The sequence below is a fragment of the Onychomys torridus genome, chromosome 5, assembly GCF_903995425.1.
Source record: "Onychomys torridus chromosome 5, mOncTor1.1, whole genome shotgun sequence".
Taxonomy (NCBI): Eukaryota; Metazoa; Chordata; class Mammalia; order Rodentia; family Cricetidae; genus Onychomys; species Onychomys torridus.
Genome location: NC_050447.1, coordinates 39288099 through 39309982, shown reverse-complemented (window position 1 = coordinate 39309982; position 21884 = coordinate 39288099). Strand labels below are relative to the sequence as shown.

Sequence of the window (21884 nt, the reverse complement as noted above, 5' to 3'; positions counted from 1 at the left end):
AATGAGCTACAGATTCTAAACAGAGAATTCTCAACAGCAGAATGTCAAATGGACAAAAGACATTTAAGGAATTGCTCAATATCCTTAGTCATCAGGGAAATGGAAATCAAAACAACTCTGAGATACAATCTTACAACCTGTCAGAATGGCTAAGATCAAAAACACTGAGGACTGCTTATGTTGGAGAGGATATGGAGTAAGGGGAACACTTCTCCACTGCTGGTGGGAGTGCAAACTCCTACAGCCACTTTGGAAATCAGTATGACGACTTCTCAGAAAATTGGGAATCAATCTACCTCAAGACCCAATGATACCACTCTCAGGCATATATCCAAGGGATGCTCAATCAGACCACAAGGACACTATGTTCATAGCAGCATTATTTGTAAAACCTGGAAACAATCTAGATGTCCCCTCAACTAAAGAATGGATAAAGAAAATGTGGTACATTTACACAATGGAGTATTACTCAGCTATAAAAAACAAAGACATCATGAAATTTGCAGGCAAATGGATGGAACTAGAAAATATCATCCTGAGTGAGATAATCCAGACTCAGAAAGGTAAACATGGCATGTACTCCCTCATAAGTGGATACTAGATGTAAAGCAAAGGATAAACAGACCACAACCCACAGCTCCAGAGAAGCTAGGGAACAAGGAGGACCCTAAGAGGGAGGCATAGATCACACTGGGAAGGGAAAATAGATGAAATTTCCTAGGTTCCCAAGGGGGAAAGCAATGAAAGAGATATCTTGATAGAGGGAACCATTATAGGGTTAGGGAGAAATTGGGAAATTCCCAGGAATTCACAAGGATGACCCCAGCTACTACTAGCATTAGTGGAGAAGGTGCCTGAACTGGCCTCCCTCAGTTATCAGATTGGTGAATACTCTGTCATCATAGAGCCTTCATCCAGTAATTGATGGAAGCAGATACAGAGATCCACAGCCAAGCACCAGGCAGAACTCTGGGAGTCCAGTTGAAGAGAGGGAAGAGGGATTATATGAATGGGGGGGTGCGGGGGGGCAGTCAAGTTCATGACGGGAAATCTACAGAGACAACCAAACCAAGCTAGTGGGAAATCATGAACTCTAGACCAACAACTGTGGAGCCTCCATGGGACCAGACTAGGCCCTCTGCAGTCTGGAGACAGTTGTGTAGCTTGGTCTGTTTGAGGGACCGCTGGTAGTGGGATCAGGATCTATCCTTAGTGCATGAGCTGGCTTTCTGGAGCCCATTACCTATGGTGGGATGCCTTGTTAAGTCTTGATGCAGGGGGAAGGGGCTTGATTCTGCTTCAACTGAATGTACCAGGCTTTGTTGACTCCCCATGGGAGGCCTTACCCTTTTGGAGGAGTGGATGGGGGATGGGTCGGTAGGGATTGGGGGGGGTGAGGGGGGAACACAGTGGGGGAGTGGGAGGATGGATGGGAGGGGGAACTGTGGGTTGGTATGTAAAATGAAGAAAATGTTTTTAAATAAATAAGAAAAAAAAAGAAAAGAAACCCCAGCAGCCATTGTCATATGTCTAAGGTAGTTGTAATGGTAAAAACAACAAAGAAGACAACACTATGTGATTGCTAATGAAGTCTCACTAGGCTTTGGCTGAATGGCAAGGGCTCTAATCTGGAGAGAGCAGTGTCAAACAAAAGCTTTCTCCTTGGCATAATCAACAAGACTGGGGGTGAAGGTACGGAAACAGGATAGCTTTCTTACTGCAAGGCATGCAGTACCACTGAAGTCAGGTCATTTCCACCTTGGGGAACACTGAGGGAGCCGAGGCTCTGGGCACTCAGCCTTCAACACCCTGAGGGATGGGAAATATGAAAGTCCTGATTAGGGCTTCTGGGTTATTCTAAGATTTTTTTTTTTCTCTTTAATTTGTATTTTTGTCTTTTAAGACAGAGTCTCACTCCGTAGCCCTGGCTGGTCTGGAACTCACTACGTAGACCAGGCTGGCCTTGTACTTGCAATAATCCTATTTCTGCCTCCCAAGTACAAGGATTACAGGCATGTGTAATCATTCCTTGATAGTCTCTGCCATTGATGGGCATTTTGGAAGACTGACTTTCCCTCCGTAGGTCTGCAGAGATCCGTTCTTGGGCTGCAGCTGGGAAGCTACAAGGTACATTCTTTGCACGTGGGGCAGATTTTCTGTGAACTTAAGCTCAAGGTAGCAAGACATGAGTGCACAAGCAGGTAGAAGCCAAGCCGTAGGCAGATGGTTTACAATCTTACTTGTGGCCAATATGCTCCCTCGGCAAGTTCATGGCCTAGGGTTTGTGCCAAGACTCATTGCTCCATTCAGTATTTGCCCACAGTGTTTCCAAAGAAGAAGAGAGAGAAAGAATTGAGTAAGAATCCACAAGAGCTGAGAATGGACTGAGGTTAGTATGTGTGTGCGTGCGAGTATATGCTGAGAGTTATGGAACTCTCAGAACATAATTGCACATTAAATCTATAAATCAAATTAGGAAGGACAGACATCTTAATACTATTAAGTATTCCAGCTTATTATTTTTTAGAGCAGGGTCTCATGTAGCCCAGGCTAGCCTCCAACTCATTATATAGTCAAGGATGACCTTAAATAGAGTATACGTCAATACTTAGAACATTTTCTCAGCGATGTTTTATAGCTATTAGTATATAATCACTGAGTGGCTTTTGTCAGATATATTCCTATTTTAGAGGAATACATGCACTCTTTTTTTTGCATGGTGAATGGTGAGTATTGCATGTGCCTATGGCTAGTCACATATGGGGATGCATATGGATGCACATGTGTATGAAAGCCAGAGGTTGATAGCTGACATCTTTGATCACTCTCCACCTTGAGGCAGGGTCTCTCATCACCATTCTGCTAGGCTAGCTATTCGGCTTGTGTCGGGGCTTCTATCTCGGCCTCCTGAGAGCTGGGATTACAGGCAGCCACCAAGCCTTCCTGTCATAAATTCATGTGTGTACTGTAGAACCTTACCTGGTCCCATGTTCGTATACCAAGCACTTTACCCACTAAGCCATCGACCCAGTCCCTCTATTTCACATTTTTAATACTATATCAAGTGTTTTCTTTTTCATTTCACCTTCTGACCCCTTGTTTCTAGTATTGTTGATGTCTGTAAATTGACCTGGAGTCTATGTGCTAACTTCATTTGTTCTAGTTTGTATGTGTCAATTTTTCCTGGATTTTCTACATAGGCCATTGCATCATCTCCCGATGAAGACAATTCAACCCCTTTCCTGAGAGTCTGAGTAAATGCCTCTTCTTTTTATTGATCTTTGCACTGGTTAAAAGTTTACCACAGAGCCAGGCATAACATCCTGCACCTGTAATCCCAGCATGTGGGATTGAAAGCAGGAAGATCAGGAGTTCAAGGACCTCCTCGGGCACATAGTGAGTTGGAGGCCAGCCTGAGACACTTGAGATCCTATCCCCCCAAAAAAACAAAATAAAAGCCAGGTATGGTGATTTATGTCTTTAACAATAGCACTCAGGAGACAGAGGCAGGTGGATTTTTGTGAATTTGAAGCCAGTAGGCTCTATCTAGTGAGCTCCAGGACAGCCAGGGCTATAGAGTGAGACTCTGTCTCAAAAGGAAAAATCTTCAGTATCATAACAAATAAACATGATATGGGATCTTCACACTGTTCCTGATATGAATGGGAAAATACTATCTTTTCACCATCGAGTTAGACATTTGTTGTGGGATTTGTAAATTATCAATTTGAGGATAAGCTTTCTGTTCTCAATGGGATGAAAGGAGATGAATGGATGTCAGAAATGTCTGACTAGATTATGTCAAATGCCCCTCCTGCATTCATCTGATGATCACAAGGCTTTGAATTTCTTAGTTTGTTTATGTGGTGAATGTTACTAAGTTCCTAATGTTAAACTAAACTTCATTCCCAGCAACCACATGCTGGTTCACAACCATCTGTAATGCGATCTGGCGCCCTCTTCTGGCCTATAGGCATACATGCAGGCAGAACACTGTATCCATAATAAATAAATCTAAAAAACAAACAAAAAAAACCCACTAAACTCCACTACCTGAAATAGACCCTATTTATTCGTATTGTTTTGTATTGTTGTATTGCTAACAATAATTTTGTTAAGAATTTGTGTGGGAGCCAAACACCAGGCCGAGCTCCAGGAATTCAGTCGAAGAGAGAGAAGAGAGATTCTATGAGCAAGGGGCATCGAGATCATGATGGGGAAACCTACAGAGACAACTAAACCAAACTAGTGGGAACTCATGAAATTTAAACCAATACCTGTGGAGCCTCCATGGGACTGGAATAGGCCCTCTGTGTAAGCCAGACAGTTGTGTAGCTTGATCTGCTTAAGGGCCCCCTGGCAGTAGGATCAAGATCCATCCCTGGTTCATGAGCTGCCTTTTTGGAGCCCACTACCTATGGTGGGACACCTTGAGGCAGGGGGAGGGGCTTGGACCTGCCTCTACTGAATGTACCAGGCTCTGCTGACTCCCCATGGAGGAGGGAATGGGGATGGATTATTGAGGATGCTGGAGGGGCAGGAGGAGGGAAGAGGGGGATCTGTGATTGTTATGTAAAATGAATAAAAAATTTTCTTAATTAAAATAAAAAGAATTTGTGTGGGCCTGGGGGATGACTGAGTGTAAAAAGCTCTGCTTGTGTTCAGGTCTTCAGAACCCATGTAAAGCCAGATGCAATAACATTCATCTGTAAACCCAGCACACTAACAGCAACATGGAGGGTAAGGACAGGAGACTCTCTAGAAGCTTGTGGGTCAACTAGCCTGGTCTGTGCAGCTGTGAAGAGACCTGCCTCAAACCACGTTGAGGGCAAGGACTGAGAGTTGAGGTTGCCCTCTGACCTCAAGATGTGTGCAGCGGCACCTGTGTACCCACACGCGTTCATTCATACACAGATATACAAACACACTAGATATTCTCCAGTGATGTTGGTGAGTAGTACTCTCTGCCGCTTATTTATTTATGCCATGTTTTATTCTGGTTTGGGGCTTAGAGTAGTGTTGACCTCTACATTAGTTACTTTTCTGTTGCTGGGATAGAATGTCATGACCAAAAGCAATTTACAGGCCGGGCGGTGGTGGCCCACGCCTTTAATCCCAGCACTTGGGAGACAAAGGCAGGTGGTTCTCTGTGAGTTTGAGGCCAGCCTGATCTATAGAGTGAGTTCCAGGACAGCCAGGGCTGTTACACAGAGAAACCCTGTTTCAAAACAAACAAACAAAACAACAACAACAAAACAACAAAACAAAAACAACTTATGGAAGAAAGAGTTTCTTTTGTCCTGCAGTTCCAGAGGGGGAGGAGCTCATCACAGCAGGGAGCGCAGTGGCAAGCAGCAGAAGCTGAGATCACATCTCCAGATATAAACAGGAAGTAGAGAACATGAACTGGAAGTGGGGAGGGACTACACACTCTCAAAGTCCACCCCCAGTAACATACTTTCTCCAGTAAGCCCATGCTCCTAAACCTCCCAAATGGTGTTGTCAGCTGGGGATGATGCGTTCAGATACATGAACCTGTGGCAGACATTTCTCATTCAAATCACCACAGTCTCTAAGTATGAGGTAGGAAGTATTATTTCTTAGTCAATTTCTGGAGGAATTGTGTAGAATCCTTCTTTTCTTTTTCTTTTCTTTCTTTCTTTTTTTTGTTTAAAGATGTATTTATTTTTATTTATGTCTGTGAGTGTTTTACCTGCATGTATGTACGTGCACTGCATTCATACTTGGTGCCCTCAGGGATCAGAGGAGGATATCAGATCTCCCGGAACTGGGGTTGCAGATAACCATGAGGCACATGTGGGTGCTGGGAATTGAAAATGAGCCCTCTGCAAGAGCAACCGTTGGTGCTCTTAGCTGTTGATCCATCTCTACAGCCCCACGTGCTGTTTTTAAGCATTTGCTAACACTACCAGTAAAGCCAAGGCTTCATAGGATTTGCCAGTGAAGCCCCCGGGTCTAGAATTTTCTTTGAAAGTTTAAAAGTATGAGTTGAGTCTTATTAATAAGCATGAAGCTATCAGTTCATCTATTTCTTCTTTAAAGGGTTTTTACCAATTTGTGTATTTCAAAACAATTAGCTCATTTCATCTAATTAGCAAATTTATTAGAGAAAATTATTCATACTTTAAATTTATTAACTTTTGGGTGTGTGTGAAATAGGTTGGTCTTAAACATGTGTTCCTCCTACCTCTATAGACTGAGTGTTATATTCCTGTGGATCCACATCTTATTTTCTTTTTTTTTTTTTGAGCTGAGGATCGAACCCAGGGCCTTGCACTTGCTAGGCAAGCGCTCTACCACTGAGCTAAATTCCCAACCCCAACATCTTATTTTCTAATACCATTATCCAATAAAAGGAACCAGAGAGCTGTGAGGAATGGCTGATTCTATATCTGCAGGAATATATCAACAATACACAAGAGCTCCCTAGTGGCCAGAAGTTTGTGCAAAAAATAAAGTAGAATTGTATTATAACCTAAAGTATAAAATGAATGTTGAATTTTTAAGTATATGAAGAAGAATATATAAATCTCATATGTAAAAATACCACATAGTTTATGTAGGTATTCTGCTATCTAGGAGGTGGGGATTCTCATATAATTCTCATGGGAATGTAAAACAGTATAGTTACTAAGAACCTAATTTGCATTATATTATAAATTTAACACTTGTACATCCTAGGACACAGTAAGATTTATATCTTTAGGTATATAATCTACAAAAATTCTTACCCATATGTACAAGAATGCCTATAATAGAAGAAAAAGAAAGAACTGGGTATGGTGGCACACACCATTAATCTCAGTACTCAGGAAGCAGAGGCCATCAGATTTTGTGAGTTCCAGGTTAGCCTAGTCTACAAAGCAAGTTCCAGATCAATCAGGACTACACAGTGAGACCCTGTAATGAGAGAAAGAGAGAGAGAGGGAAAGAGGGTACTTCCCATGCAGAGGTCAAGGAAAATGGATAAGCTCATACAGTGGAATAAGACATGATGATTAGACACTGCGGTGATGCTCAGCAACATGGATGAACCTTAAAACACTATCAACTGAAATATGCAAAGATACACAATGGCAAATAAACATCGTGTGTTTTTCACAGAACACAAAACCAACTTAATTCAAGCAGTATATTCCGCAGACACACACAGATCGTTAAAATACAAGATAAAGTGGCTGGGGAGATGGTGCAGAAGGCAGAAAGCTTGCCATACAAGTTTGAATCTCTAGAATGTGTGCAAAGCCAGACAAGGTAACACACATCTGAGTCTGTAATCCCAAGCATTTCTATGATGAGATGAGAGGCAAAGATTATTTTAATTAAAAATAAAAATATAGGCTTGGAGAGATGACTGGGCAGTTAAAGAGTGCTTGTCGCTCTTCCAGAGGACCAGAATTCCATTCCCAGCACCCCAGTAGGTGGCTCACAATCATCTGTAACTCATTCCCAGGGATCCAATGTCCTTTTCTGGCCTTTGTGGGCACCCTCATGCATACTCATGTACTCACATGAATGCCTGCACACAAGTGTGTGCTTGCACACACATACACACACACATAAGTAAAACACATCTAAAAAGTGAAAATAAAAGGTGAAGATAAACTGGGAGTGTAACTTATTGGTAGAATGTTTACTTAGCATGTACTTGAGTTCAACCCCCAGGACAGGAAACAAACAGAAACAAAACAGAACTCACGGTTAGGGGCAACCATTTAGTAACCAGGAGGCAGAAGAGAGATGGTGTGGCATACAAAAGTAAGTTCAAGTTTCTGTCTTAGTTAATATGCTGCTTGTTTTAAAATTTACACATATCCTTTTGTTTGCATACAAAATATTTTTAGATACCACATAATTAAAAATAACAAGGCTGGGTGTGGTGGCACACACCTTTGATCCCAGCTCTTGGGAGGCAGAGGCAGGTGGATATCTCTGGGTTGGAGGACAGCCTGCTCTACATAATGAGTTCCTGGCCAGCCAGAATTACATGATGAGACGCTGTCTCAAAAATAAATAAATATAGTAAACTAGCTGTTAGCATGCCATACACACTGTTCTTATTTCCCACTCTGATGTCTTGGAGATGATTTCATCCATTAGACGTGAGTCTGTCTGATTCTTTCTAATGTCTACATGGTATTTTGCCATGGTTCCTCCCTTATGATGTATATTTGGGCTGTTTCTACTCTATAAACAATGTTGTAATTACTGCTATTATTTACACATCTGGATACAGTATATCTGCAAGATCACATTTCTAGAAGTTGTAATTGCTGGGGCAAAAATGTGAGTGTTACAATTCTGAATAGATGGCTAACTTGTTTGTTCAGCTTCTGACAATGAGTGTTTAAGGTAGTAGTGAGAAACAGTAACAGGCTTTCCCACAGATGGGATCAGCAGGCACATCTGAGGAGCCTATGCTTGGCAGCGTTTACCATGCCAAATGTTTGAAACACAGTAGGTGTGAGAATGAGGTGAGGGTGACCATTTGGCTCTCATTGCCCAGGCCTGGTGACTAGCTGTTCCTTAGCAGACCTATAGTCACAGCAGAACTTTTACCTACCTCTGGAGGGTGAGACCAGCTAGCCTAACCTTAAATGCTTCTATTGTTGTGGTGGCCCTGAGGCTTCAGAGACGGGCTTACTACACAGTGCTAATGCTAGCCCTGTCTGGGCAGCAAGCAGAGGCAGCCTGGAAAAATGTTTTCTGAAAGGGAGACAAAAGCCAGTCGGAGGGCTGGAAAGATGGCTGCTTTTCCAGAGGTCCTGAGTTCAATTCCCAGCAACCACATGGTGGCTTACAACCATCTGTGATGAGATCCGGTACCCTCTTCTGGCCTGCAGGCATACATGCAGACAGAACACTGTATGCATAATAAATATTTTTATTAAAAGCCAGTTGGATGGGGCAACCTCAGAACCTGGAGTCTGATTACAACTCATAGTCCCTAGCTAAGAAGGTAAAGCTGTATGTGGTTCTTTGTTATTAACTAGGCTCTGATGACATACCCAGTCCACATATTTTGCCTCCAAGGCCCCTATTTTCCCTTTTATAAAGGAGGCATGATTCCCTGTTCTTCCTCCAGGATTCTCTCCCAGGGGTTGTGATGTAAGATAGAGTAAGGTACCAAAATTTAAGAGCCTACCAAAAAATTCAAGGTAACTTCAAATCTCAAAATAAAGGTTTTAAAGTTTTTTTTTTTTAATTATGTATTGCTGGATGAGATGGTGCACACCTTTGATCTTAGTACACAGGAGGCAAAGGCATGTAAATCTATATGAATTTAAGGCTAGCCTGGTCTACAAAACAAGCTGTACACCAGCTAAAGCTATGCAGTGAGATCCTGTCTCAAAAACAAAACAAACAAACAAACAACAACAACAACAAACAAAAAGTGTGTGTTCCCATGGAGACCAGAAAGAGTATAGGATCCCTTGGACCTGGAGTTAGCTAAGGGTGGTTGAGCGGCCTGACATTGGTACTGGGAACGGAACTCTGGTCCTGGAAGAGCAGGGAAGGGTCTTCACCACTATCATCTAGCCCCAGAGAAATAGTTTTTCCTTCTTGAAATATTACAAGTTTTCTTTTCCATTAACCAGATGGTGTCTTATCCAGAAATCAAGAAGAAAACTATTAGTCAGAATAAACTTACAAAAGGGATGAAGTGGGCACAAACCCATCAATTACCAGGCAAGCCAGCAATCCATCTCTACCTCAGGAAGTCTTCAAAGCCTCTGCCCTTCCCAAACAAGAGAAAAATAAGGAGGCTGGGGAGGGCATTGAATCAGCGACGTCTTTTTTACATGACAGAGATATGCTGATAGATGGGTAGAAACATAATAAATTCATAAGTTAATAAATAGTAATTCCCAGGATAAATAATAGTATTTGACAATTCAGAATTAATGCAAAATGTCCATAATAAACAAAATAGAAAACATGTAAATAAAAACACAATCTAGCTATGTGCCTTCCCAATCCTGTTCTACTAATTATGACTTGTAGGCCAATAAGACCTGATAGCTGGCTCAGTGGTGAAGAACACTGGCTGCTCTTGCAGAAGACCAGGGTTCCATTGTCGACACACACATGGCTGCTCACAGCAGCCTGTAACTCCAGTTCCAGAAGATCGACACCCTCTTCTGGCCTCCACTGGCACTGCATGCACATGATGCATGTAAGTGCACACAGTCACACATAAAATAAATCCCATTTACACCCATCTGTTTACTCACCTAGTAAAGTGTGTGGTTTTTAAAAATTTTTGTTTTAAATTGTAGTAAAATGTGTATAATATAAACTTACAACACTTCAACAATACATATTCAGCATGTAGATGCTCATTCACATGGTACAACGATATAATCCTTTTAAATATGACATTATTATATACTGTGGCTGAGTTTAGGGCGACTTTACATCTTTCGGTTTCCCCCCACCCCACCCCGCGACCCCGGTACTAGACTAAAACCTCTGCCCTGTTGCCTCTTGAAACTGCAGAATTCAATACAGTTAAATCTCTCCCTTGAAGCTGCAGGAGAAGTTAAGAGGCCACGGAGGATGTCGTCCTGACCGTCCGTCCCCCTTCAGTCCGCTGCCATCCACCGGCAGCCGGACACACCTGACGGGCACGCCCTCTACCTGCCCAGGGTCACCTGCGCCCGCGCTCAGCGCCCGGCGCGCGGGGCTTCGGGTCCCTGCGGGCCAATGGGGAGGCGGCTCCGAGCCCCAGCCGCGTCCCCCCGAGTGGCCAATGAGAGCGCGGCATGCAAATGAGCAGGTGCGGTGGCGGCCGGCCCGTTGCGGCGGCCCCGGCTCCCGAGATGTTAGAGGCGCGCCGGGCGGCCGCGGAGCAGACTGCCGGGCTCCGAGCTCCGAGCTCCGCTCTCCCGCCATGGCCCCCGCTCCGCCCCCCGCCGCCTCCTTCTCCCCCGCCGAGGTCCAGCGGCGCCTGGCGGCCGGCGCCTGCTGGGTCCGCCGAGGGGCCAGCCTCTACGACCTCACCGACTTCGTGCGGCACCATCCGGGGGGCGAGCAGCTGCTGCGGGCGCGGGCTGGCCAGGACATCAGTGCCGACCTGGATGGGCCACCTCACAGACACTCGGACAACGCCCGCCGCTGGCTGGAGCAGTACTACGTGGGCGAACTGCGAGGGGACCCTCAGGTACCAGCCGGTCCCCCCCGGGGCACACCCCGCTCCCTGCTTCCCACCCCTCCCCCAGACCACCATTCCGGAGAGCCCAGATCACCTGCCCTCTAGGAGAACGCAAGGTGACAGCTGCCGCCCCTCCCCTCTCTCCGCTTCCCCACTTTCTTCCCAAGTAACAGGTCACTGGCCCCTTTCCCATCTCCTGCCCTTCCTCTTTCCAGCGCTAGCCCCTGACCTGGCTGCATTCTCCTTCCAACATGTCCCGTCTGTAGCCCCTGTCCCGACAACTTGATTCCTGGACTACTTGGATTCCTGTTTCTGGCCCCAGCCACCACCACCCCCCTTTTCTCTCTTCTCTTCCTTCTTCTTTATCAGCCTTTCTGCTCTCCTTTCTAGTTTCAGTAATAGGTTCGTGGGCTCACCTGTCCTCCAGTTCCCCAGCCCACCGCTCTCTCTAGGCACACATCTAAAGTTCTGCTCAGCTAGCTCTCAAGGCTCTGGTGGGTTGGGTGTGAAGGACCTGGACAGCATCCTATAGATTATATCCTCCCGCCCCGAGTTTATTTCTATCCTAAACAGTGTTGTGGGTGCGAAAGAGTGAAATAAAGTGCATAAAGCAGTTTGCTAAGGAAAAGAGTTCGATACTTCTACCCCAGGCTGTGCTAAGCTGTGTACTGCTGTGTGGTGCAGGCTGCTTGGATTTTTGCCTTCAACCCACTTCGTTTTAGGATGTGAAAACAGAGGTTCTATAAATGTCCGAGGTCAAACTACTAGGAAGTACAAAAATCAAACGTTTCTTACTCCAGAATCAAAGTTGCCTCTATCCCAAGGATCCAGGGGCTGGGAACACAGTCCCTATCTACAGTAGCAGTATTGTAGACTCAGGTCGGAGCTAAGCTGATGCCTTTTTCCCAAGTCTGGCATGGGGCTGGTGACAAGTGAGGCCATCGTGATCAGATGTGAAGCAACAGTTGTTTCTTGTTGCTTACTCTTGCTTCCAAGTACATTTAGGTCTTTGTATGAAAGGACATGTCATTCACTGTTCCAGGAGACCCGTTTGGCATCTTATCTAATCTTTATCAATCACTCGGTTTTTAAATGGGTTGACAACACTGTGTTAGGTACCAACAGATGTTAAACAAAACAAACATGGTTCCCATTTTCATGGAGTGAACATGCTATTGGGGAAGGAGGGACCATACTACTCACATGATGATTATTTAAATACATCCCATTGATATTTATAATATTTACATGTCGAATCTGGGTGAAGATTCTAGAGAACATGTTCAGTAAGAGCTACTTTGAGAAAGTGACATTTTTAATGATAGCTAATGGAAAGATGGAGCTTAGCTAGACAGAGTGGTGGGAAGGATATTACAGACAGAGGGACAGCATGAATGAAAAAAAAAGAGAGTGTGACACAGTCAAGAGACAACAGTAGGACCAAGGTGACAAAAGGTTATCAGGCAAAGCGAAGAGGTGGGAGCCAAAAGTCACTGGGGCTTGATTACATGAGCCTCCAAGGCTGTGATCCAGGGCTTGACTTAAGTGGAGCCATGGAAAGGAGTGGCATGAAAAGATTTGCATCTTTGGAAGAGTACCCTGGCTCCAATGACAAGAAGCAATGCAGGAGACCCCAGCGGATGTAAGGAGACCAGCGAAGAGGCAGCTGCGTAGCTCCACCACCATGAAGGGAAGGGAAAAGAGATTTCATCATAGAAGGATTTGGGAGATTTCATAAAGCATCCAGACTTGGCATTCCATGATGGGAGCCCAGTATGATATAGGAAGCTGGCGTTTAGTATCAGGTCTTGCTGAAGGAACAGAAAGCTTAGCTGAAAATACAAGAAAAATTGAGTACAGAAATTGGCAAGAGGTTGGGATCAGAACACTAGAGACTGCCAAGCCTGTGACATCTCACTGGCCTGCCCTGTAGTGTAACTGTGTTCTACAGACAGGAGCCGGAGGGTGTGGCCTCTCTCCTCAGTACCATTCTGAATGTCACCCCCACCAGCTGGCCCGGATGGCCCCACCTACCTACTTTGCCAACCACCCAGCATTAGGGTTTGGTTTTGCTTTGTCTTTCCCTGTCTGACCCCTAGGGAGAACTCAGAGGCAAAACCCAGTTCACCTTTGCTTCCTGCTCGTACCTGTGACCCTCAGAGTCCCAGTGTGGTCATGTTGCAAATACCCTGATTTCCAGGCCCCAACCTGAGGATGTAGAGAAAACTAAAATCTAACAGTCTGCCTTCAAACCCACAGACCAGATATAACCAGCAGCCACAGTCACCTTACATTCCAGTTTCCTGTCACTCTGCTGGCAGAGCTCAAAGGTAGAAACTAGTACAAGGTTCTCTTTATTTTATTTAGCTCATGTTTTTTGTTTGTTTCTTTGTATGTTTTATTTCATTTCATTTTGTGAGATATCTTGCTATTTAGGTCAGGCCAGCCTCAAACTCGATCCCTCTGCCCCCAGGCCTCACAAGTGATGGGATTACAGGCATGCTTTACTATACTGGGCAAAGTTCTCTTTAAACTGAGGGAGAAAGATAGTCGGAGAAATCGGGTAGGGGTGGTGTGTCCATTCAAAGAGATGACCAGATAAGTCTTTCTAACAATCCCCACATTACCTCCTCTGCTGCTGGATCAGGGGTGCGGATTCCTCTGGAGGTAAGAGCCCTCTCCTGTTGTGTGAAGAGCAGACAGGAAATGCTGTGAACTAACTCTGTTGTCCCGTCCCCTAGGGACCCTTCTCTAGCCTGATCATTAGGTGGGAGCACTCTATATCTTCTTCTATGGGCATTTCCCCTCTTCCCCACTTTGCCAACCCCCCCTGTGTACACACTCACACACACATTCACACTCACACAAAGGCACACACACAGAACAAGTCAGACTTGTTTGAGCTAACATACTGTGGGGTAGGAGAGATGAGCTGCTCACCTTGAGCAAGTGAAAGGGCCCTGGCTGATGGGAGGAAGCTGGCTCTCTCACTACCCCTGGCTGCCAGAGGCCAGCTGGATCACGCTCCCTAGCCTAAGCACTGACACCTGTGCTCTCCCATTGTGGACATGAAGCCCAGTTCTTGAGTTGTGACCACCACTTCAAAAAAGGAAGCAGGGCAGGTGAGATGGCTCAGTGGCTGAGGGTGCTTGCCACCAAAAGTGATGACCTGAGTTGGATCCCTCGAATTCATAGAGGGATCCTACCCGTGGGGACTCTGTCCTACCCGTGGGGACTCCGCACATGCATGCACAAACAATAAAATAAGTACGTAAATAATGTAAAGAGAGAACGGGTCTGTGTCTAAACCTCCTTCCCAGCCCATGGATATTATGTTCCCTAGACTTTGGTCACCCACGCGTCATTGTCATACTTCTTCACAAACTGACACACCACTTGAGTTATAATATTTGATATTCACTCTATATAGACCCATTTTTTAAATTTTAGCATATACTGACCCTAAGTAATAAGGCCAATAGAATCACAAGTCTTTTGTTTGTTTGGTTTTGGGTTTGTATTTGTTTGTTTGTTTGTTTGTTTGTTTTTGACACTGTGTCTTTCTGCATAGTCCTGGCTGTCCTGAAACTGACTGGATAGACCAGGCCAACCTCAAATTCACAGAGATCCACTTGCCTCTGCATCCCAGGTTCTGGGATTAAAGGTGTGCTCCACCACACTCAGCCTTATATATACTTCAAAATAAATATAAATTTTTGTGAGAGGGGAGACAGGTATGATGTAGCCCAGACTGGCCTCAAATTCACTATGCAGCTGAGGATGACCTTGAACTTCTGATCTTCCTGCCTAGAGTGCCTACCCAACTGCCAGAATTAAAGGCATGTGCTACCATGCTCAGTTTATGTGATGCTGGGGAGCAACCTAGGGCCCTGGGCATGCTAGGCAAATAGTCCATCAACTGAGCTGCTTCTCAGCCCCAAACTTGAAATGAGAAAAGTTGTCTCTTGTATCTCCTAAAACCATCATGGGTACCACTTGGACCACACTATAGGAAACCGTGAAGTAAGACTTCTTAAACCTGGTAGGTCATCTGGGACTAGTGAAAGAGATAACATTGTGTGTGGGAAAGTGTATGCATATATGTTTCTGGTAAAAGTTCTAGATTTCATCACAGCCCAGCCCAGGTCCTCTGTCAACCACAAATCTGCCACCAAGGGGATAGTAACTGTCAGAAAGAGACCTGTGTCGTCGTTCCCCGCCCCCCTCCCGCATTGTATCACAGACTTGGATGGTTCTTGTTCAGGGACCAGTGAGATATAAGCCATCTGCCTGAGAATACTCCAAGCAAGGTAAACCTTAGCTCTCCAGATTGTAGCACTGAGGCAGCAAAATGTCTGGAGGACTTGGGGGCCAGACCCTAACCAGGTAGGATGTGTCTCTGAGTGACTCAGAAGCCCACAGCTTTACCACCTCCAGTTCTGCTCGGCTTTGTAATATTTGCTCAGGGCTTCAGGGCTTGAGTGATTAAACTGGAAGAGGATCTAAATGCAGGAAGCCTTGGGGTCCCCTCCCTTCTGGGAAGCCTTGGAACACCTCCAGCACAGCCCTACTTGGAGGTCTGCACCTTGGAGAACTGGGAACCTACCTCCACTTGCATTGTGGAGTGGAGACGAGAAGTCAGCTAGCTGACATCCATTGTCAAGGGCTTTGCACAAGGGCCTGGCCCATGAAAGGTCACCGTCCTTCTCCAACGGCTCTGGCTTGCTGTAACAGCAGTAAGCCTGACGTGGAGGATGAAATCACAGCCAGCTAGTGGCACATCTGGCCACTGATTCCATGCACAGATCCCTGGCATCGCTCCATGAGACCAAGAATTGGGGAAGAAGATCAGAAATAGGACTCTTGGGAATCCCAGAAACACATGAGAGTAATCACCTTTGGAAATATTGCCAGGAAATACCCAAAACTGATGCCTGGATGGCCCCGTCATCCTTTCTAGCCTTGCTGTTGGTGTGCCCTCCTATCCCATATGACACACATCATTGCTTCATGTGGAGGTTTTGTTTATTTAGACGAGTAACAGGTGCTCCATTCTCTCCAAAACCTACCTTGCTACTGAAGCTGCCTTTGCCAGGGTCTTGAGAGCTTCCCTTCCCTGAAGCTGGCGGCTGGTTCTCACCTGCGCCTCCCTGGCCTGCCTGCAGTCTTGAGGCTGAGCTCTGCTGTTTGCTTTGCTACTCTTTTCCCCCACTTTGATACCGGATCCTTTTGGTTTTTTGCCTGACTTCATTTTCTATTGCTACTGTAACAAAATGCCACAGGCAGAGATTTAAAGCAACATGGACGTATCCGGTTACGGTTCTGGAGGTCAGCAGTCGGACATGAGTAGGAAGAGCAGCGTTCTTTCTAGGGTTTTCTACAGTCTCCTGCCCTGCCTTTCCAGTCTTCCCAGGCAGCCTCTGTGCCTCGAGTGACGCCGAGCCAATGCCTCATTACTCAAGCCTCGGCTTCCAGCATCACATCTCCGCCTCTGACTCTTGTGCCTCAATCTGTCCATTATAAATGCTTTTAGGGTTATATTGGGCACACCCAGATAATCCTGGATAACCTCCCCAGCTCAAGATCTTTATCTTACATCTACAAAATCCTTTTGACAAGTAAAGTAACAGACTCACAGGCTTCAGGTCTTGGGACCTGGACCCTGGGAAGAGAGAACATCGTTTTTTCCTACCATGGCACTTGTATCCCTGGTTACCACCTCTCAGTCTCTGTTGCTGCATTCCCTTGCTTTTCCTCTGCCAGAAAAGAGGGAAAGGCTTAGGACAACCCAGGTCTTCGATCCAGTGGATTTCGGTGTCTTTTCTTCCCCACTCCACAATGGAAGTGGAGATAGGTTGCCAGCTCTCCAAGGTTTCAGCTCAGACCTCCAAATTGGGCTGTGCTGGAGATGGTATCAGGGAGGGGATCTCAGGGCTTCGTGCAAGTGCCTTTTTACCCAGGAAAACCCTACTATTGCTGTGACCCCTCAACACCGGCAATGAGCTCTTGACTCCTCCCAGTCAGCAGCGCCTCCCAGAGGCAGTCCTGTCCCAAACTCTGTCACCACCAGATGCTTTTTTTTCTGCCTCTGCGCTTCCTTCCCCTAAAAGGCATCATGTTCTCTCTTGAGGGTGGCTTCCTTCACTCAGTATCTCCAGGGGAGATACTGAGTGCTTTTCATCTCTAAGCAGAGCTAATCTCTGTAGCTTGCCCTGACCTGGAGAATCCATAGGCAAGTTGAAGGGGAAATGGGGACTAATTGTAAAAAGAAAACCGGGAGACTTGACAGGTGACAAGCTGGTCCTCAGGAGCCTCTTTAGTTTCCTTTCTAGACAATCTGCCCTGCTATGACCCTGCTCTGGCCAGAGTCACATCATGCTTATTATTGTAGCATTCTCCTGGGAAGATCACCTCAGTGACCCACACTGCCTGAGACACTTTCAAAGGAGAGCTTGGTTACATAGTGCCCCTCCTCGCTGGACCCCCATGGCACCATCTCAAAGGTTTTGTCTTGCAGAGATTCTCTTATCTCTTTCTCTACAACATCCTTTTTTCTTCTCTCAACTCCTCATAGCCCTACCTCATAGCCTTTGCAACATATACTTCTTTCAAAGTGTCTTCACTACCCACCTTGTCTCGTCTATGAAACTACAAACTCTGAGCCTTGGACTTGTCTGCCTCACCTGGGTTTCATGAGGATACATTGGCACACTGGTTCTTGCCAACAGGAACTAAGAAATAATTTGAACAAGCCGATGAATGGGATGCTTGGAAACAGGGCCTTGTGCATAATTTAAAAGGTAATTATTCAAAAACTAAAGTGCGTGAAAAGTCTCTCCCATCCCTTTATTAGCTAAGCGGGTTGGAGTTGGTAGGAACAGGGGAGGATTGTAAGGTGCTTGTTTCAGCCTTTGCCCTCCATTCGTTCCAGCCAGAGTGACCGGAGCATGTTCCTCACCCAGACACCGCTGTTCACTTCTCCTCAGACTTCCTGCAAGGAATAAAAGTGAAGCTGACCACAGGAAATAGCAGTAGAGCCAATGTGGCACACATCTGTAATCCTGGTGCTTGGGAGACTAACGGTGTGTGTGTGTGTGTGTGTGTGTGTGTGTGTGTGTGTGTGTGTGTGTAGAGTTCAAGGCCAGCAGTGGCTGTATAGATTGACCCCCATCTCAACAGAAAAACAACAACAGCAATCAATCAATTGGTTGAGTCTGGATGTAGTGGCATGTGTCTGTAACCCCAGCACTTTGGAGACAGAGGCAGGAAGATTGCCACAAGTTCAAGGCCAGAGGAAACAACTGGGATACTACCCTGCTCTTGGGGTGACTGGTTCCCCGGTGGCTCTTAATAACTGCATGCTTATACGTAAGCATGACACAGGTTGCCTGTATTTCTGGGGCCAGTTATCTTTTCTGATGACTTCTCATGCAAATTTCTCTAGAGCATGCGCTCTCTCTCTCTCTCTCTCTCTCTCTCTCTCTCTCTCTCTCTGTTTCTATGTGAGTGTCTGTTTCTTCTCCCCTCTCTCTGTTTTATTTATGTCTTATATGTATGAGTGTTTTGTCTGAATGTATGTATGTGCACCACATGCGTACCTGGTGCCTACAGAGGTCAGAAGAGGGTGTCAGATCCCCTGAGACTGGAGTTACAGACAGTTGTGAGCTGCCATGTTGATGGTAGGAACTGATCCCAAGTCCTCTGGAAGGGCAGCCTGTGCTCTTAGCCGGAGCTACCTCTCCAGCCTCCAGGTGGTGGCTCTCAGTCCTCTCTAGCTGCTGCCCATCTAAGGTGGGCTGACAACCCTATCACTCTCCCTACCTATTCCTCTCTACAATAGGAAAAACACTCTGTCAATAATAAAAAGGGGATGTGGACAGCAAGCCCAGTGCTCAGCACACCTGCAAAGTTTGTGACTGAAAAATATGACGCCCAGACTTGGTGTTTTATACTAAGAAGTATTTCCCCAGTGCATAATTATAGGAATACTTTTATTTCCTATTTTGATAATACACTACGTGGTGTTTAAGTAGTAGTATCTGATAAGCCAATTTTAGGGGATTTGCTTTGATATGTTTGAACTATTGTGTATACAAGAGGCCTTAACACCCTGTTGTGGGAAAGCTAGAAGCCAGAATTTCCATTGTTACAAGTACATGCGGTTATGTATCGTGATCTGGACAAGCCACAACACATCTGGTTGATCATTACCTAAATGGATTAGTCATCATTTCTTCTTGCATGGGAAGAGGAGGTAGGATTCCATTGTCTATCTCCTTATCTGCTTGGTAGGACTCCTCAGCCTTGCTTACTGTTGCGTGATACCCAAGTTTCCTACTGAAAAATGAGTCAAAGCTGAGGGAGATCCCTTTAGAAATCTGGTTTTAGCTTATGAATTCAAACAATACAACCCCATTAATTGTTCTTTGGTGGTCCCTGTTCATATGTAATAATGAAAATATAGGGCTGGGATGTGGCTCAGTTTGTAGAGTACTTGTCCAGCATATACAAGGGCCTAGGCTTGATGCCCAGCACTCTATAAGCCCAGCACGGCACTGCAGGATTGGGGAGGTAGAGGAAGGAGGATCACACACACACGTAGGGAAATTGAGGCTAGCTTCAAACATGAACTACATGAAACCCTGCCTCGAAAAAGAAAGAAAAAGAGGAGAGGAGGAGAGAGAGGGAAGGAAGAAGGAAGAAGGAAGGAAGGAAGGAAGGAAGGAAGGAAGGAAGGAAGGAAGGAAGGAAAGAAAAAAGCTAGAAGGAATGGAGGAAACAGGAAAGTCTATGAACTAGGTCTTCATTTCCTTATGAACATCAAATAAAAGACTTCTGAGGTTTTTTGTTTTGTTGTTGCTGTTTGTTTTGGAGTTTTTTTGAGACAGGATCCCATGTACCTGAGCCTCACCTTGAACTTCTTACCTCCTGCTTCTGACTCCCAAGTGCTGATGTCACAGGTGTGTATTACCATACACGGCTCCAGGGTTTATTTTGTTGCTTCTTTTGAGACAGTCTTGCCAGGCAGCCCAAAGTGAGCTCAAACTCACAACCCCCAGTTCTCACAGGCTGAGATTACAAGCATGTGCTACCACATCCTGATTATTAAATTTTTACAAGGCCTGCACTTTGAAACTCCCTGCATTGGAATAAATGTAGCTTTTATGATCAATAATGCCCCAGGTCAGGGCAAATGCAGATCAGCCTGGCTTCTTGGATGCTCTCTCTCTTTTGACCCTGGCAAGCCCTTGGGAGTGCCAAGTTTAACCACCTTGATGATACAGGGCACCATCAAAACAAAACCTCAGCTGGTTCCTGGTTCAAGTGGAGGACACATTGAGTTTAAGGCTAAAAGGTCAAAAATGCCTTAAATGAAGACCAATGTTTCACAGACAGTAGGATGAGGGGATGGGAACTGGCTATCTCTTAAAAAAGGAAAAAGACACTGGAATCAACATAGGCAATTTCTCAGAAATGCAGTAGTAAACAATGGATCATTATCCATTTCTAAACTCCATTCTGAGCACTTCCCAGCAGGATTAGCCTTGTGTCACTTAGAAAATATATCTGAGGACCAGGGGGCTTTCCTAATCCCTTGATGAACAGGTTAGTCTCTTTCAAAGGGGTCTCTGCTTTCAAATAAATTAACTCTCTTTCAATATTAACAAGCCTGGCTGTGCCAGGTCCTTGTTTACAATGGAGTTGTGAGTTCTCTCTTATCTTGGCTCACATGTGAAACTTCCTGTTTGGACCCTGATTTTTCAACCTCAGTTTGCATTTTGCTACATCACATGGAGTCAGATGATAGCAATCGCCAGCCTTTAGAGATGGGACACTTTGCCCATGGCCTGGGAAAAGCTGGAGGAGATGGTCAGTGATTGAGCAGGGACTGTGGTAGTGCTGATTGTCAGCTTGACAGGAGCTGAACTCAGCCAGGAGGTAAGCCACCAAGAATACCTGTGACCGGTTGTTTAGGTTAGGTTAGCTTCTAGATATAACGGTAATGGGTTATCTTGATTAGACTGCCTGAGATGAGATGTTCCACCAAGGAGAGCCATGCTGTTCTCTGGGCTTGGATCCAAGGCTTCATACTTAGAAAGAAGGAAGCTGGCTGACAATGGGACTTATCAGTCTCTAATCCTGACTGTGGGTGCACTGTGACCAGCTGCTTGAACTCCTTCACTTTCCTGCCGTGATGGACTGTACCCTCAAACTGTGAGCCAGAACAAAGCCTTCCCATCCTTAAACTGCTTTTGTCTGCATAGTTTATCACAGCAGCAGGAAAAGTAACTAATACAGAGGCTAAATTTCTATGTCATCAGCTGGTGGATATCTGCATGTTAAGATGGTTTTGCTGCACTTTGTGACTGGAGTCTTTAGGGACTTAAGATACCTGATGTCAATAACCCTTATAGAACTAACAGTAAGGTGGTTTAAGTTTGTTTAGCAATTTGCATTTTTAAATATTTATTCTAGACGATTTTTACTTGAATTCATTTTTTAAGATTTTGTGTGTGTGTGTGTGTGTCTGTCTGTCTGTCTGTCTGTCTGTCTTTATGCACAAGCTGGTATGCACCACCTGCATGCAGGAGTCCTCAGAGGACAAAGGCTTCAGATCTCTTCGAACTGAAGTTACAGATGATTGTGAGTCACCACGTGGGGCCTGGAAACTGAACCCTGGTCCTCTGCCAGAGCAGCAAGTACTCTT

At 45.3% G+C, this 21884-nt stretch overlaps 1 protein-coding gene across 1 annotated transcript in view; it reads left to right on the top strand.

Moving 5' to 3' along the window:
* The first annotated feature begins 10836 nt into the window (after positions 1–10836).
* Positions 10837–21884, top strand: part of Fa2h (fatty acid 2-hydroxylase) — a 63131-nt gene continuing 52083 nt past the window's right edge. The window contains exon 1 of the mRNA XM_036188471.1: positions 10837–11185. Within this exon, the coding sequence (XP_036044364.1) occupies positions 10916–11185 (270 nt within the window). The 5' untranslated portion in view covers positions 10837–10915. The remainder of the gene's footprint in view (positions 11186–21884) is intronic.